Genomic DNA, 18022 nt, shown 5'->3' on the forward strand with positions numbered 1-18022 from the left:
TAAATTTGTGTGAATGAGAGAGAATAAATGATTGTGTGAATTAATTATGTGAATGAAAGTGTGAATTAGTGAGCGACTGTTAAAGTGCTTGTGTGTATAATATATGTATAATTGATTTGTGGAAAGGCAAAGATGGCACAAGCAGGATGTTTGAGCCTTGGGGACAAAGTTGACTCATGCTGGGCTGTTAGGATTTACCATCTTTGTCCCCAATGCGTGTAATCCGGGTGCTGGTCAAGTTCTATGTGGGCAGTGTGGACGCCAGAGCTGGCTTTGGGTTCTATCATCTATGCCTGTAGTTTTATCTCTTGTTATGTTTTCATACATTATTATTGTATACCTGCAAATACAGGATTTGTAAGTCTGATTCTATGCCTCCAGTGCTGAGTTCACATGTGAACAATAATAATAACTATATATATATATATATATATATATATAAATTGCTAACAGCAATCACACTCCTATCATGCCAAGTCAGCTAGTACATGCTGGAATCTGGGTATGCCTGGGCATGATAGGAGTGTGATTGCTGTTATATATATATATAATATTAATATTGTTATTGAATTTTTTGTCCTATTTTGCTGTGTTACTTACTTTAAATAAAAAAATTAGATGTTTTTTATGGTGGGGGGGGGTCATATTTGGTTTCGGACAGGTTTCAGTCCAGAATTTTCATTTCGGTGCATCCCTAAGCCAGACAATGAAGTGGTAGGCCTACACCACATCAATGTTTGGGTTAGTTTATAGTGATAGGAGTTATGCTGCACTATTATCAGCGTCTGGCTCAATGTATAGTGATAGGGATTACGCTGTACCACCGTCAATGCCGGCCTCAGTATATAGTGATAGGCGTTATGCTGTACCCCCATCAATGTCTGCCTCAGTATATAATGCTAACAGTAATGCTGTACCACCTTCAATGTCTGCGCCAGTATATAACCATAGAAGCTATGCAGTTTTAAAGTGTTTTGGGGGGGGGGTGCCACATACAGGATCCGCCCCAGGTGCCAAATACTCTAGGTACGCCCCTGCAGACATACATGCAGTTTCCACTCTTACCGACTGTAACGTGTGACTACAAAATGAGCTTTCTTCTGACTGATACTTGACATGATGTTGGAAGGTAACTGAACATACTCCCACAAAGGAGCCGCTTTGTGTGTCTGCACATACCATATATCCGCTAAATGCACCAAATTGGCTCCCATCTGGGCTCCAGCATTAACTAAGTCATGACAGCGGGTTGATTCATTAGAAGTCAGGATAACATTTAGGCTTCCTCCAAAATTTAAAAAATGTAAGATGTATTACCTAATATTTGTTTTGGAGGCAGAGAAAAGTTGGGCATTCAGCAGTAGCACATTATTTCTATACAATATATGGAGGTCTGAAGCAGAGGTTTTCTCTCATATCAGTTGGCGTAATTCAATTGATGACTTGACCGTCTTGTCTTTTAGTATTGGTGTGAAGATGATACAAGGAATTAGGGACTAGAAAAAAATGTTTTGCCTAAATCTGAATAACCCGTTGCTTCTCAGTCTTCTTCATGAGCACAGTTCAAACAGATTTATTGCTTATTGGGCATCTTTTGTTTAAATAGTACCTATAATATTAATGTTTTTCCACTGAGCTGTGAGAAGTCAAAAGAACATGGTAGGGTAAATAGCTGTAGTAAAATAAACAATAACAATGATGTAGTTTTTATTTTTTGCTAATAATCCAGTGTTGAAACTAACTGCCCCAACATTTTTAACATTTGTTATACAAGGATTATGGCATTATAAATATGCAACATGAATAACGAACAACCTTTTTGCTTATGCCTTATTTAGGCATATTTCATATTTATACTTCAAGTCACAGTCATATTGTATTTTGTTTTGCCCCTTTACCTTCATTAAAGTGGAAACGGCACACGCTTGATCTTTAAGGGCATACAATTAAAAAAAAAAAAAAAAATAAAAAAAAAAAAATTCTTGCTAAAACTGGTTAGTGTTTTTGGTATTTTTGCTCAAGGACAAAAGTAGCAGTTTTTTCATAATTTTGTGAGAAGGCTCATGAAGACAAATATGGTAGTTTTCCCATTTTCTTTATTTTCTTAAAAGTTACTTAAGATCACAGTGTTCTTAAAGTTTTTGCTATTTTGATGCTTCTTCATTACTTGTGCTTGTCCTTTTTCTGTCCATGCTGTTAGATCTGGAAAGGTTTTACCAAAAACCCAAAAGGCCAATGTGAAAACTTGAAGAAATCCATTACGCTTCTTATCCTTCAGAGTATTTTGAGTTCCCCAGTTCAGAGTCTAATTTTGCAGATTACAGCGTTCATTTTGAAAACTACTATACGGATGATCATTAGATTTACTGTACATGGGAACCGTCTCTGGGATTTAATTATTCTGTTTACCAGAATACACCTTTGTACAGTTTCGGAAGCATTCACATTGGGTGTGACACAGTGAATCTTTGCAAAAACAACCTAATACCCCTAAATTCTGAATTTTAAATTCTATTTCAGGCTGATTTGACATTAAAAAAAAGTTGTTGTTTTTTTTTTTAAAGGAAAGTGAATTTTCTATGATCCACTTATTATTCAAGGCACAATTCTATTAGTAAACATTATGGTGGAAGACCACACTGAAAAGTTCCCTGACTCAAAACCATCTAGGGAACAAATTATTTTGATGTTTAAAATGTTCTTGTTATGGATCCAGTGGATTAAAAAGGCACTGCAGCAGAGGTAGCGCATAACCCAAAAACATTAGCTGAAGCCCCAGCGCTGATGTATGTCTGAAGCGTTACACTCGGTAGTAGATGGGTGCTCCCCTCGAGATGTTAAACACATATTGGAACCCACATTTCTAAGCAGACGGTCCTATATAGAAAGACAAACAAGAAAATAAATATTTTAATATATGCAGATTATCCCTTTAGAATTAGATCAATGTGAGCAAGAGGAAGACTTTGTCAATCAGGCTACTATCATGATGATAGCAGTCTAGTGTACCAACAAGTATAGAGAAGATAAGGTACAAAGCTTCATAATAAAATTTTTAAAAAAAATTGGTGTGTTTCATATCCTACCAAATATCCTTTTTTAGACCCCAAATCCATATTATGCATTGCAAAGTTCTACAGCCCTAAACTTCATAATAATATACGGTATATAAAAACATTGAGATTTAGTTTAATCAATTTAAAAGCTAAAAGCCATAAAACTTCTAAAAGTCTACTCTGTTACATAAAAAGTTATCAAAACGTCATGAAATGCCTCAGTGAAATTGTGTCCCTCCAGTCATATGCCTTAACCCAGAAGTTTCCCTTCCCTAACCTTCTGGCCTCCTCCCCCACCAGTTTCCTAAAACTGTGTAAGCTTGCCATCTTATCCTTCATTAACAGCATATATAGATCTGTCAATTTTGTTTGTTGTCAATGTAACGTTGCCCTTGTTGGAATGGAAGCTTTTCCTTTTATTGCTCGTTGGGTCTTCAAATGTACAAGTATATTATATTTATTTCTTGTTCAGAAGTTACATTATGGTTTATTAAAAAAAGGAGAACGAATTGACAGCCAAAGGTTTTACTACTGCACATGTTTAGAAAGCAGATCATGTCAAACCTCCTGTTTCCTTGGTTCTATGTTACAAATGGTTTAGACGTTTGGTACAGTAACACATACCTTTGTAATCTCCCACTCTTCATTCCCGGGCACAGTTGTCCCTCTCCCTTTGTACTGACAATCCCCAAGTTCCACCTGACCCGGCCCATACTTGGAACGTAGGCACAACTGCTTGCCAATATTATGCCGCAGCTCACGCTGCGTGGAGTATTCAAAGTACTGTAAAGTAAAACAAATAGAATGCTAAATGGGAGAATGATAACAAGTATTGTGTTGTATATTTCAAAAATATGAAATGTAAAATGCATAACACACAGATATACATATATATTATATATTTGCACAGTAGTTATTTTTCCAGGAGTCCTTTTAACTCCATTTATATTTCACAATCCCAGTTATGCGTTTCGTTCTGCTGCAAGTTATTACCATGTTTTAAGCAATAAAGATCGTCTCCATTTACCTTTGTTCTGTTTAGGAGTAAACAGTTACATACTGTTGATCCATACAGAGAAGCAACACATTTGAATTTACTTAACCTGGCATACCCTGGCATTGACAGTCTGATGACATACCTCGATGAGTCCTCTCCATCCAACAGTGACATTCTATCAACACTCTGCATGCCTGGGATATTTATATTATTTTTCAAGACAGCCCTTTGTTGTTTGAATTTTCATTCACATACGTTATTGTGTAAGATGAACCGTTTACCTGGTTGCCACCCATTCCGTGGCATGGGTACATTATCAGCGGCTTTCCACCGTGGTTGTTCTCCCCGACATCCAGACAGTTCTGGGATCCTTCATTTTTAATCTGCAAAAAAAGTCAAATTGTTAACTGTAAAGTCAATGGAATCTATTCATAGAATCTTTGGGTAATCTGACATCACTTTTAATGTGTTTTTTGTTGACTCATTCACCTTCTTTTTCCAGGAATGCAAATAATGGGCCATTTTAAATACAAAATTACCAAAGGTTGTTGTTTTTTGTTTTTTTTATAATTCATTATTATACAAAGGAGGTAAATATCTTTAAAAAAATGTCTGTTTCTATACAATATCTTTATTAATTTATTATTACTAAAGGGATTGAGAGAAAATGTTGGTGTGCTACATTGGTTTATGCTGCCTGGTTTATTACTTGCCTTCAGACAACAGGCACTTTGGTGGCACACTTGCATGTAATACTTACATTTACCCTATTTAAGGACACAATTTTTGCCCAAGTAAGGCATGAGCATTATACACAAGTCTATTATATTCTATTTTTTCCAATATGGCAAGAGTCTTCTGGCACAAAAGGGAGCTGGCTTTGTATAACCATGTCCATGGTCAATAATGGGTTAGTATAAAAGAAGAGAATACTACTTTACATGTTACTTACAGCACCATAATAGGTTGGTGATAAGTCAGGTATGAACATCTCAGGGTAGATATTTTCCAGGTACCACGTAAAGTTCTTACATTTCAAATCTTCTTTGAGCTTAAGTCTTTGAGAAATATCACCATAACTTTTCTGAAAAAATACACACCGGGAGACAAAAAAAAACAAAAAAAAAAACCACGTAAAATAATAAGCTGTCATGGACATATCAGTGACCTTTTCTGGATACCAACTTTATGCACTGTACACATTATGAAACAACAGCAGGTGAGATAAACAAGCGCATATGGATGTGCTTCTTTTTGATGGACTGCTGTGCCACCAGAGGGCAGGCTACACTTATAGGTCTGGACTTATCAGTAATGCAACTTAATGCACAGAATCAGATAAAAGATGAGAGTTGGTACCGTGTTAGCCGTAGAATTACAAGAGACAAGTGGAGTTTGAATGATACCTTTATTGGCGAACTGAGTAAATATAGATTGCAAGCTTTCAAGACCTCTCGGGTCCCTTCATCAGGCATGTTATACAAAAATGTATCTTGAAAGCTTGCAATCTATATTTACTCAGAATCAGACAGGCAGTTCAAATCAAAATCTAACTCTCACAGGAGCTAACCATTTTCTGAAACGGAAAATTATTTTCAAGTTATTTTCAAGCGATTTTAACAACCCCCCCCCCCAAAAAAAACCCCCCAGAAACTCAAATAGCAGAAAAGCAGACAACAAATCACTTTCCCTTACTAACACACATAATCCACTAAATTGCCTGCAAGGATGAGCAGATTTATGGATTTCAAAAACACACACATCTCTGAATAATAAAATCTTTTTAATCCGAGAGTTTGTGAGAGTCATTTGACATACCTCTCTGACCATTTTGGCAGCCTGCTGATTTCTCCGGTAATAAATCTCCTTGTATCTATCCATCCAGACCTCTGCAAGACGCACTTGATTTCTGGAGATGACCTGTGTTCCTTTAGGGAACGAGTGGGGGCTCTTAGTACGAAACACATGGCCTACCACAGAGCAAGGTATTATCTCCAACTGTCCACCACACTGCCAGACCTAGGAGAAACGTGCTTGTTAAAATATAACACTTTCTTTATAATGCTACTTCATTTTTACACCAAACAACCCAGCAAATACAAAGAGGCATGTCATACACACAGGTTACATAATCCAAACACAAACTCTTTTTATACTATGAAAAAAAAATACTTTAGGGAGGTACCATACCCTAAAAGACATTTCCACATTCTCTCCTCCCCAAATTTCCATTTGGTCATCATAGGATCCGATGTACTCAAAGTACGATTTGGAAATTGCAAAAAGACCACCAGCAAAAGTTGGAGACCTAGGATATAAAGATAAACTTGTGTAAGAAATTCCAATCAGGGATTTTCTAAAGAGAAATGTGCTATCATCTCAAATAATGCTTGAAGAGCCATCAATGTACATAGTGCCGCAGAGGTGAACAATGCAAAGCTGTACCTAAACCATAACCGTTACTTAATCCCAAGGTCAAATGTCTACAGTGAGGAGATATCATTTCATAACGAATTTCTAATAGACAGAAGCATCCATTAAAACCTGAATTACAGTATTCTTGCAAGTTGAGCATGGGAGTAGTTGGAGTCCAAATCAGATGCCATTCCTGAACTCATATTGTATTACAATTCTTTCCTAAGAGATTAGTTATTTTATACTCTGTTGGGTTTATTCACAAAAGGGAGAGTTGACAGGAGAATTGTTGCCTTAACACTCTCCCTTCAATATTCATTACGAAGGACCAACACAAGCAGGTCTCTCTACTATTGAGCTGGATCTGTATAATGCATAATTTAATGTGTAAGGAGACTTACAAACTCTTGCTAGTTTAACAATACATCATACTGGGCCAGACAAACCCTTCATGCAGCAGAAGCTCGCTGCGGCTAGACCTGCATTATGAGTAGTAAAGTCACAGAGCTAAAACATGCCTTTTTTGCAATCTCTATCAATGCTCCCTAGTAAAGGCAGCGTGTTTAGAATCTTGATAACTTAAAAAAGGTAGGACTTAACCGATATTAGGCCCTTAGCGAGTCTATAGAAAAGCCTTTAAGGTACGGCAAGAACATAGCACTTTTCATATGAACGTGGATGAATATTTAATCAGTAAAAGGAAGTGGTTTTCATGGTATGCACCAATTCTGCATAGTAATATATTAACTCATCCCTAATATAGTAATTTCCTCATTTTTAACGTAAGATCTAAGGTGTGAATCTAAAAGAAACAAAAAATTGGAGTTAGAAAAAGCATTTAAATTGCTTGGTGATAGATCAACATTAATTAATGCCTATCAGACATCAAATGACCTGTCTGTTACATGTGTTTGTCTATCCTAAACTCACACGAACTCCACATTATGGGCTTCCTACAACGCTGAGTTGTTAAACTTAATCCAGGTAGCTAAAGATGGATTTTCATGATATGAGACAAATTAACACTGCAATCATTCTCAAAATAAAACCAGCTATTTCTAGTGTAGCTCTAGTATTAACCAGTACTTTAGCCTTAAAGACACAAAAAACAACCTCAGGTATTATACATTAAATGAGGCATTTCACTTGTTACTTAACTGAATTGAACATTTCTTGAACTAAATGCAACGTTAAAAGCATAACTTCTATATTACATACATTTTAGAGTAAACGTTAGACTTGTGCATTCGTCTTCAGGCGAACATGAAAATGAACACGAAGAGTGCGTTTTCGTGTTCGTTCCGAAGACATGCCGAAGAGAAGACAGCGGCGGTAAAACATAGGCAAAGACGAAGACACACACCACGAAGATATTCGTGATCGTCTTCGTCTACCAGTCTCCCCCCCTTCTAACTTACCTTGGCATCGCGGCAGTTCACGGAAGTGGAAATCCGCAGGTTCGCCGTCACGGGTTACAGGGCAGTGCGAATTGGTTGATGCCAGAGGAAGACCCTGCAGGTGACCAATAGGCTCACTCGCACGGCCTTTGTAACCCCTTAAGGTGCAACAAGTGCACCAGGAGCCTAAAAGTCTGTACCAGCGACCAACAGAGTCGCTCGTACAGACTTTTAAAACCCCAATGCTGCAACTTACCCGGCACATCCCACTGGTCTCCCTGTTCTATCAGTTAAATGTCCGTACGAGCGACTTTATTAGTCGTTCGTACGGACATTTAACTGATAGAACAGGGAGACCAATGGCATCTGCCGGACAAGTTACGGCACCAGGAGTTTAACAGTCTGTACGAGCGACCCTATTGGTCGCCAGCAGGGGGCTTGCCTGCCATCAACCATTGGCAGACGAGCCCCCTGCTGACGACCAATAGAGTTGCTCATACGGACATTTAAACTCCTGGCGCCAGAGCTGCTGCGGTACGCGTTAACCCCGTATTAAGCCTTAACCGGAAAAAACGAAGACAAAACGAACACGAAGAATGTCCACGAATATTCGCCCGAAGAGAAGACAGGAACAGGCGAATATTTACGGAATACGAAGATTTTTTTTTCCCCCGAAGACGAGCACGAAGATGAACACAAAAAGCCCCCTGGTGCTCAAGTCTAGTAAAACTAGTTAAATGGCAGATATCCCAATGTGTATCACATACTATGCTAAAGAGTTAAATTAATAGTTAATCTAAGTGGAACGGTACCTTTACAGCACCATACAAAAAGGAATGCGTCATTTGTGGTTACATGTTTTTTTTAAAATATATTTTAGAGCTCCTTAACCCTTTTTTTTTTATTTTTTTTTTATTCCAATTCAAAGTTTATATAATTTCTAAACTAACCAACAAAAAATGTAGCCTGAATTTGAACCGCTACATGTTCTCAAGTCCTCAATTTATGACTAAGTGTTGACAGCTTGAAACACATCAGACATGATTATAACCCATAAATGTAATCACAAATCTACTGCCCAGTGGTTCCTTCTTCCCATTTTCTTTGGACACTGTTCAATTTGAGATTACCCAAACATTGGGGAACATTTCCAGTTAATTAGAAGTGACGTTTTGGGTTACCAACACAAATCACTGCAATTATAAAGTGATGCTCTCCTGCCTCACATAAACCAAACAATCCAAGGCATTACAAAAAATAAGGTTTTCGTTTATGTTTCTTTACAATTCCCCCCACACACACACACACACACAGGTATGGGTATTTGTTTAGTGGGTTTTTTTTTTTTTTTTATATCTATATATGAAATCTGGGCACACAGGTCACAGTACTAGGAAGACACATGCCCTTCTACAGCACCTTAGGCCAACTTCATGTCCATACGGTTACCAGATGGAAAGAGAGATCTGCAAGTTTATATTATATTAACACTTGGAAGACATAGAGACATATCATTTGATGGAAGATTCAAAAGTCTTTGGCCCTTTTTTCCTGCTATAAAGAGATATGATTGGGGAAGAAAAAAACAAAAAAAAACTAAAAACACTGACAGATAAAAAGGGACAAAACACAGAAGAACATACTTGATTGGGTATGTTTCATCTTTTCTTCTTTCTTTCTCATGCGCTGGGATTGTTTCCCAACCAAATGTCAAACTCCAGTCAAAGTTCCCCCGACTGTGCTGCTTGCCGTACTGGACTGGTTTGGAAAACTCAAAGGAGTTTAGGTCAATAGTGGTTATATCTGGGCTCACAACAGCAGTGTGATCTTCTGCTATCCTGGACAAGAGAGGTTCCAGCCACCCATGGAAGCACTCGCCTGTGTGACAGTGAAAGTAGATTAATTAAACTGTACTAAAACTCATTCTTGTGCATTAAAAAAAAAATGCACAAAAAAAACAAAACGTACAGAGTAGAAGGTTACAATTGGTCATTCCATGATATCTGAGCTGCAGTAATACTGCAGTAAAAGTGCAGTATTGCAGTTTTTTTCATAAATAAATGACACCCTATTGAATTTGGAGAGCTGCCTTTTATTTAAAGGATACAATAGATACAAAATGGTACAAAATGGTAAATTGACCAGTGTATAATTCTAAGCCATGACACTCTAAGCTAAACGAAATAGGCAGCTGCACCTCTTGTCTAAGACACAATGAGTAGTGTCATGAAATCCCACCATAAATACTATCTGTTGAATAGCAAAAAAAAATTAAAAATAAAATTATATATATAAAAAACAATTCTACAAATGTCAGTCTCCAGGCCACCAGCGTGCTTAAGATCACTTCCTATTGAAACTATTAAATCCAAAGCACAAAAAGAAAATGTATATTTTGCTATTCTGTATATTAAAAGGCGATGCTCCACTTAGAGAAAACAATAATTACTCTCTCTCTCGCATGATAAGGGAATTACCTTTTTGACACGCAAGTCTATTTTACAGACAGGGTCTAGTTGGCCCAGGCACTGCAAGTAGTGGGACCCACTTTAGCCACCTGGCACATTTCTGAATGATAATGTTGGGTTTGGGAACAAACTTGTACATTCTGAAAAAATGGCGAGTAACCTGCAGCAGAATAGGGTGCACTTGGGGCACATAATATATTTAATATAGTATTTCCTATAAATAGTCATTCCTAAGAAACATATATAGCCATCATATAGCCAATGGCCCTACAATAATTAACAAGCCTAAAGATACACAAAATTGTAGCTAAATTTCATGTAAACAAACAAAAAAAACCTGTTTAACCGCCATTACTTAGAACAAATAAAAAAAAGTAGAAAACATTGGAAACTCTTTAGCAAGAACGAAGGCTTTATTTTACTAGCAGATTTACTCGCAAATGAAAAATGATATCATCAATCCCTCTGCCACATACTTCAGTGTAGCATGAAATCAGGCAGCACAACCGTATTAATACTTACAATGGGCATCCAGGAAGGTCAGCACCTCTCCGGTAGCAACACTAGCACCCAGCAACCGCGCTGTGATCAAACCCTTCCTTTCTCTCTGTCTCATTATCTTTACGATCTGTAGGGACTTCACATAGTTATCCAATGGTTCCTTCAAGTAATCTGTACAAAAGAACAGGTGCCAGTGTTTATATAATATATATATTACACACACCAACAATCACATCATGATCTGGAATAGATTTACCCAACCAGTACGGAGGTGAATGTAATTGTACCACAAAAACATCTACTAATGTTTATCGTTTCAATTTATAATTCCTACTAAGACACCAATTAACATATTCCATGCTTACTTACAATGTGTTTTATAGTATGACCCCTTTTTATAACATTTCTTCTAAATTAAAACTCTCCCATACTTTGTGAAATCCCTTGAAGTATTTAAATGTTTCCTCTTTCACATTGAGATCCCTTAGTCTTTCCTGATGAGATGCACCCAAATCTAAAGAGCTTTAGAGTCTTCTGGGAAAATCATTAACATACTTATTTAACCAGTCACTATTGGCAGAAGCAGTTCCAGAAGATTGGAAGTTACCAGTTGTACTACCACTTCACATAAAACGGTATCAGGGAAGATTGGTAGTTGGGAATTCAATGGAAAGCATGCTAAAGAAAAGGATTGTTAAACATATAAATGAAAATGTTCAGTTTTTTTGTGTCTTTGAGTACACTGGGCCACTAAAAAGTTATCTCGGATTACTTGCCCCAAACAAGACAGTTTTGGTATATTCTGTAAAAGATTTTAGGATCCTTCTAAAATGCACACACTTTGTAGTGTCCTTTGTGGACTCTATTGAAAACCAACTCCTTTGTGCCGGTTTAATTCTGGTAACAAAATCCATTTAATCATCTCAGATACATTGGATACTTAATAAATGATTCCTGTCAGAAAGGCCCCGACAGACCCGGTGGAGTCATTTATTTCATTAACATTGTAAGAAAACTGTATCATATTTGTTCCTGTCCCATTAGAGAGGCCATTTCTTTTTAACAGAACAATACCGGATGGATGCTCTAACAGAAACGCATAAGAACACTTCACCAACTTGGTCCTTTGCTACAAACAATACATCAAAATCACTGCTAGAGACTTTCGACCAGTTGGACAAATCATTTGCATTTCTTCTTTGGGGAGCCCTGTTGATGCTTCTTTTCTTAAATGTCTGTGTATTATATTTCAAGTGTGATATTTAACCTGTTTTGCCTCTCCATTACACCCGGGCTTCCTATGATTTAGTTGTAATTGTTGCACATATTCTAAGAAGAAGAATCTCAGACCCAAAAGGCAAGAACAAGAATAAAGCCAGTGACCATAATTTAATTTTTCTACCGCGGCTCCACACCTTTCTGTTTCTGCTGGTTGTTAACACCAGATCAACAGAGAGACCACATTACAAAAGGTGTTAGCGATCTCTGTTGTACTTTTTTTTAATTATTATTATTATTATTATTATTATTTACTTGTTCTGTTCTCCATAGGCCATGAATTAAATCACGATCCTACGAAGACACAAGATCACACCTCAAGTAAACTTACCATCCTCACTGGCGTCATCCACAAGAATGACTTCCTTTAGTAAGATGGCTGGTGATGTATGTAGCACGCTATACACCGTGCGAAGCAGGGTGGACCAGGCCTCGTTATGAAAGACGATAATTACGCTGGTTGTTGGAAGTGGGGGGCAACGTTTAAATTTCTGTTCAATGCATCTGCAAAAGAAGAGCCGTTAATATAGCAAGAATAATAGTACTGTATATAATAAACATAATGAGAGCAAAAATACCCAACCATAATAAAATACATGTTGCGCATTTGTATCTGTAGATAGAGCTAAATATATTTAGGCGTTGTATGCTCTCACGTCTAATTAGCATGCTTAACTTAGATGTAGAATATGGTCCCTCTTGTCTTTAAAAGGGGTAAAACATCATACATGAGATTTTACAAATATATTCTATAAAAAGCCAATCAACTCCTAATACCCTTCACTAATAGATTAATAATTTTAAAATAATAAAAAAAAAAAAAAAAAAAAAAAAAAGAAGGATGGGCTATCATTCCCGAAGCCGCAATGATGCTCAAAACCCTGTTTTCAGCTTTTCAAACGCCAGTGTGAATGGTTCTTTCACAAACCACATACCTCAATCTTACATCAAACAGGGGAAGTGTTCCACATGAGAGCTTAGGTTTTCCCGCTGCCTTCAAATGAAACAATGATTCTTCTTTTTTTATTTTCTCTATTGACCAGCCACAGAGACAGCTGTTACAGTTTTGGGAAGGGAGGAGGTTTGATCATTTAAAAATAAAAAAAGCTGATAAAGGAGGTGGCTACCCGCTTCAAATTAAATTGCTTTAGGAACTTTTCCCCCTGATTTTCTTTATTGAAAAGAATTCTTGTACCCCAGGGGAACAATCTTTTTTTTTCCTCCATTGTCATGGACACACCTGCCAAGTCATGGACAGATCCCCGCTGTGGAATATGAGCTTTTCCCAAATCTTTTGGCTACATGAAAAAATCTCCCACAGATACATCAATTGTTAACCTGTCTGATGACCCAGTGTTGCATGTAACAGTGAAGTTACAGAATCTAAAATGAATGCTCGATAATGGGTTCTGTTAACACGCTGTGTGCCAAAAATCCATTAAGCATAAGGTTTCTGGAGCTGGACAGGGTAAAGTACATATCCAAGAACCTGACAGTGCCTACTACTCCAGCCTAATCTATTATCTCAAGCACAAAACAAGGGACCGGGAGTGAGTAGAGGACTGAACTGATGTTGCATTAACTTGGAATTAGGTTTCTACTTTCATTTACAAGTACTGAACATAAAACTTTTATTATAGTGTTTTAGGTTTGCAAATTCAGTATATAAGAGTGTGAAGAAAACATTAAACAGAACTTAAACAATGCTTAGTGTTAAAGAGGGACAAAGTTCATAGACCAAGATGTAGTCTTCCAAGACCTTGGAAGTGCTGTCTTCAGAATCTCCAAAGTATATTAGAGATTACATCTGGTTTTATAAATGTCCAAATAAAACCATCACAGACACCATCAAGACAGACTTGTCTTATTTGGGACCAGTACGACAATATTGGCTTTTGTGTGGGATGCTAAAATGAAACATGCAGAATACAGATCAGCTTACTGAATGTGCATAAATGTCATGGAATATTACACGTTTATGCACCAGCCAAACATATCAGGCAGTTTACAGATCACTCCGTAGTCAGATCGATGAATGCCTGTTTTATATACAAGTTGTGTGTAAAAATCCGATACTAGAACAAAGTTTGAAAAGTGTTCTAACAGAATGGTCAATTACATTTTACACATAATCCCCATTAGGCCAACTGGCCAACTCTAGTGATATGTTAATTAGGAAAAAAATTGCCAGGATAACTGTTTAGTGCGAAAGTTTTAATTAGATTTATGTAATATTGTGAACCTTAAAGCCTTAAAGGAGATCGTATCATCACAGTAGAATGGCCCAGTCACCAGTGACAATGGTAATAACCCCACATTTTTAACATTTGCACCAGAATCCCTTTCTATACAGAACCCCATTAACTTTAAAGCTACAGCACCCGGAAGATTTTGCACTACTACAAAACACATGATTAATCAGAGTGACTAGTGGGCAATATCCGGACAGAATTTCCTTTGCCAACAACGAAGAGAAACTTTATTTTTTGGAAGTCTAGACGCTGACTCATTTAATTAAGCACAAATGGAAATTTTTGCAGGAATTCATTCAGAAGGTTTTCTTCGCTGTCTTGAAAAAATACAAATCTCTAAAGTCAGAATATGTGCAACCACAGAGGTTATTTACCAAGTTAAACCGCCCACAGGACCAGTCACCACCAAAAACGGAAGGCAGAGACGTTAACAGGTGTTTACTGTAGACGGCACTAGCTCTGCTAAATCTTACCTCTGTAGTAAACCACTGTTTAGTTGTTACAACTGGTAACCCATTAAGACTTAAGTTTGCATATGTTTGTTGTATGTATTGAGCCCTGCCATGAACCACCGGTGCCATTGGCCCAGTGGTCTGCTAGACAGGCTAGTATGCCCAGAAGTAATTTATGATGTCATGGTATCACACATGACAAAAAGGAATGAAGCCATAAAAAAAAATAAAAATAAAATGTAAATGAAAAAAAATAGTATGAAGGGTTTCAAGAGGTGCTTTGTAACTTGGCAGCACTGTTCTAAGGCAGCAGGCTTTACTTTCCACTAAAAAAAAATAAAATAAAAAAAAAATGAAATACTTTTGCTATATGGCTATGTTTGAGAATGTTTTCTGAACCAAAAACAAATTGAGAATAGAAGTTTGGGGTACTGTCCTCTGAAAATGTGAACATACTGTCACATTATGTCAAAGATCATTTCAAACAAGTAAACTAATGCATTGGGAGGGCTTTGAGAGGCTTCCATATTTCATTAAAACATTAGCCAAAATAAAGTGACATATGTCTTTATGGGCTCATACATTCTACATTATTAAACATTCTAAATCATGTGGTTTGTTATAAGATGTTTGAAATTACTATAAAATATGAATAAATATGAATAGTAGCATGTTTCAGTAGCAGATTTCCACTAAGTAATAAATTCACTGGATGTTAAATCTAAAAAGTGATTCTGATGCAAACTGTAAAATGTAGTGTTATTACTATAACAACCAACGGGAATGTACCTGTTGATTATATAACTACATTGGTTGCGGAGACAATATCAGTTTTCATACAATTAACTAGGATCACGTTTTGTCACTATGAAACACGACAATCTAATGTTAAAAAGTCATACCTGGTAATATTTAGACATGTGTGTTAAAGTTCATTGTTTTGGATACAAAAGAATTGTGTGCTCTGAATCACCAAGTGAGAATACTTCCTGCAGATACCAATGTAAGATCATGTGCAGGTCAAGGAACCGGTCTCCATAAACTACCAAGCACTATTTTTTATTTGATTTCCTTGTAAATCTCAAAAGTGCATCTGTTTCATTTTGTTCTCGACAATCTGTGCCCGATTTCCGACGTTAAAAAATTCAGTTCAGCTGGGCAAAGTCAGCAATCGGGCTTAAGTCTTATGCTAGCCTACCAAAACTATAATAATTTGGACCCAAACTTGTAAGATACAAATTAAAGTGCATGAGTCTTTATGCACACTTGTAAAAATTGTATATGATCTCATAGTGTTTTAAATTAGGGCTTTTATGGTCAATATCATACAGTAGGTAATTTTTTTTATTTTTTTTTTTACACAAAGGAGAAATAATTTCTTACAAAATGACTAAATTCTCCAAAATTATTAAACTGCCAGAAAGAGCTTCTTTCTTCTCTTTTAGCAAGCCACTTTAATATGCAGTACATAAATATGTAATGGCATTTTAGTTTGCAAATGCAGTTACTTAATACACCAGGGTTAGGCAATGGAAGTGTCCTGAGTAACATGATTTACTTTTACTTAGTCATTTCTGATGACGTGGCCAAAGTCTGAAAAAAAACAACTGGATTTTCTACTTGATCTATAATAAGGAGCAAACAGCCTGGTTTCATGGGAGGGTCAGCTACTCACTTGTTAGGTGCCTATGAAGTTTCTTAACGTATACTTTAACTTACTTTAATTAGCGTTTTTCAACCAAATCTTAGTTAAAGCACATCATATACATGTACTAACGGTAGCATTAAACAGAAAGATACTATCTTAGTAGGATTGAATATATGTTCCAGCAATAAAGAATATAATGTGGGTCATTAAAAAGTATTATAACTGGTTTATGGCTCCTACAGTAATATTTTCAGGTATAGGAAAAGCCAAGTTATCAGTGATTTTTTTTATTTATTTATTTATTTTTTTTAAACGGTAGGTACTTGGCAGCACCTCTTTTAAAATCATTGAAGAAAAAAGCATAATACCGGTTTTCCCCCAACATCGGCAGTATGTGGACATTCACCCCCCAAGTAAAAAACTGAGTATTTACACAAAAACACATGGACACACTCAAAAATACTGAGCAGGGTTCACTAAACGTGCACGCTCTGGTTTGCCTATATTTGCAAAACAAACCATAGGAAAAACTGGTTAAACATAGAACAAAAGAGTGTAAAAATACAATAAAATAATATGTCCAGTAACCATTTGTTTATGGTTTGGGAAGCATGCGATGTGAAAAAAAAGTGATTACTTGCATAATTTAAAGTGCCCACTGCTATTTATATGTTATTTTGTTTCTTCCATCAGACAAAACCAATGCTATGATTTTGACATTGGAGTCAATTTGCAGAAAATGTGTTTTTAAAATAAAAATGACCTTTGTTATAATTAAGGAATCACATGTATTATATACAGATATGTAAAGTTCTTACTCAGGGGGTCTGGTGTCAGGTCCAAGGGCTCTGTGAAGGGAAATCTTCTCACTGGCAAATGCATTGAAACAATGCTTTTCATAACCCTTATCTTTCTGCTTTGTCTCTTCTGCAGTCCACTGATCTTTCTTAAAAGCTTTCCCTTCCGCGCCAGGGCTGTTGGGGTCTTGTGGAGGTCTCTCCATGAATGGTTTTAGTTCAGCTGGTGTGTAATATCCAGGAAGACAGGACTTGCTATTCTGTACGGATTCCTCTTGCTGTACGGGGGCCTTGATCTGAAGCTTTGGCATGGAGTCCCTTAAGTTATTAACAGCTCCCATCATGATGTCAATGACTTGATCTTTCCTTTCAACAATGTTTTTTAACCACGGATCATCTTTGGTACCATTCCCAACGTCTTTGTGCATAATGAAAACAAAGATCACAAATACTACACCCACCAGGGCAAGCTTCAGGGGCCCATAGTGTCTTCTTAATAATCTCATTCTGAAGTATTATAGATCCTTGCAACGGTAAACCAAACGTTTCGAAGAGGTAGGTGAGATCTTTAGCTAGTCCATTAAAAAATGAAAACATTCACACAGGGACCTAAGAAGCAGAAAGAGACACATTTAATGACGACGGTTAAATAAATGAACACTGTAAAGGATGTGGCCAATATTTCAAAGTGAAAAATCACAATAAGTTACTGGTTGACTAGGTGTGTACTCTTACCGAAACAATATTTATATAATGAACCT

At 36.7% G+C, this 18022-nt stretch overlaps 1 protein-coding gene across 1 annotated transcript; it reads right to left on the minus strand.

The window, feature by feature from the left end:
- Positions 1 to 2763: 2763 nt before the first annotated feature.
- Positions 2764 to 17767, minus strand: LOC149285252 (polypeptide N-acetylgalactosaminyltransferase 6-like). The gene is made up of 10 exons (XM_089495552.1): positions 17283 to 17767; positions 12444 to 12616; positions 10856 to 11005; positions 9509 to 9743; positions 6244 to 6361; positions 5872 to 6072; positions 5006 to 5137; positions 4335 to 4436; positions 3681 to 3839; positions 2764 to 2877 (listed from the first exon to the last, which is right to left on the minus strand). Exons 1-10 carry the CDS (start codon positions 17765 to 17767, stop codon positions 2764 to 2766), a joined length of 1869 nt encoding a protein of 622 aa, XP_089351678.1.
- Between the last annotated feature and the right edge of the window lie 255 nt (positions 17768 to 18022).

This window comes from Sceloporus occidentalis, unplaced genomic scaffold (genome assembly GCF_023333645.1).
Source record: "Sceloporus occidentalis isolate IW3139 unplaced genomic scaffold, rSceOcc1.0.p SCAF_82, whole genome shotgun sequence".
Taxonomy (NCBI): Eukaryota; Metazoa; Chordata; class Lepidosauria; order Squamata; family Phrynosomatidae; genus Sceloporus; species Sceloporus occidentalis.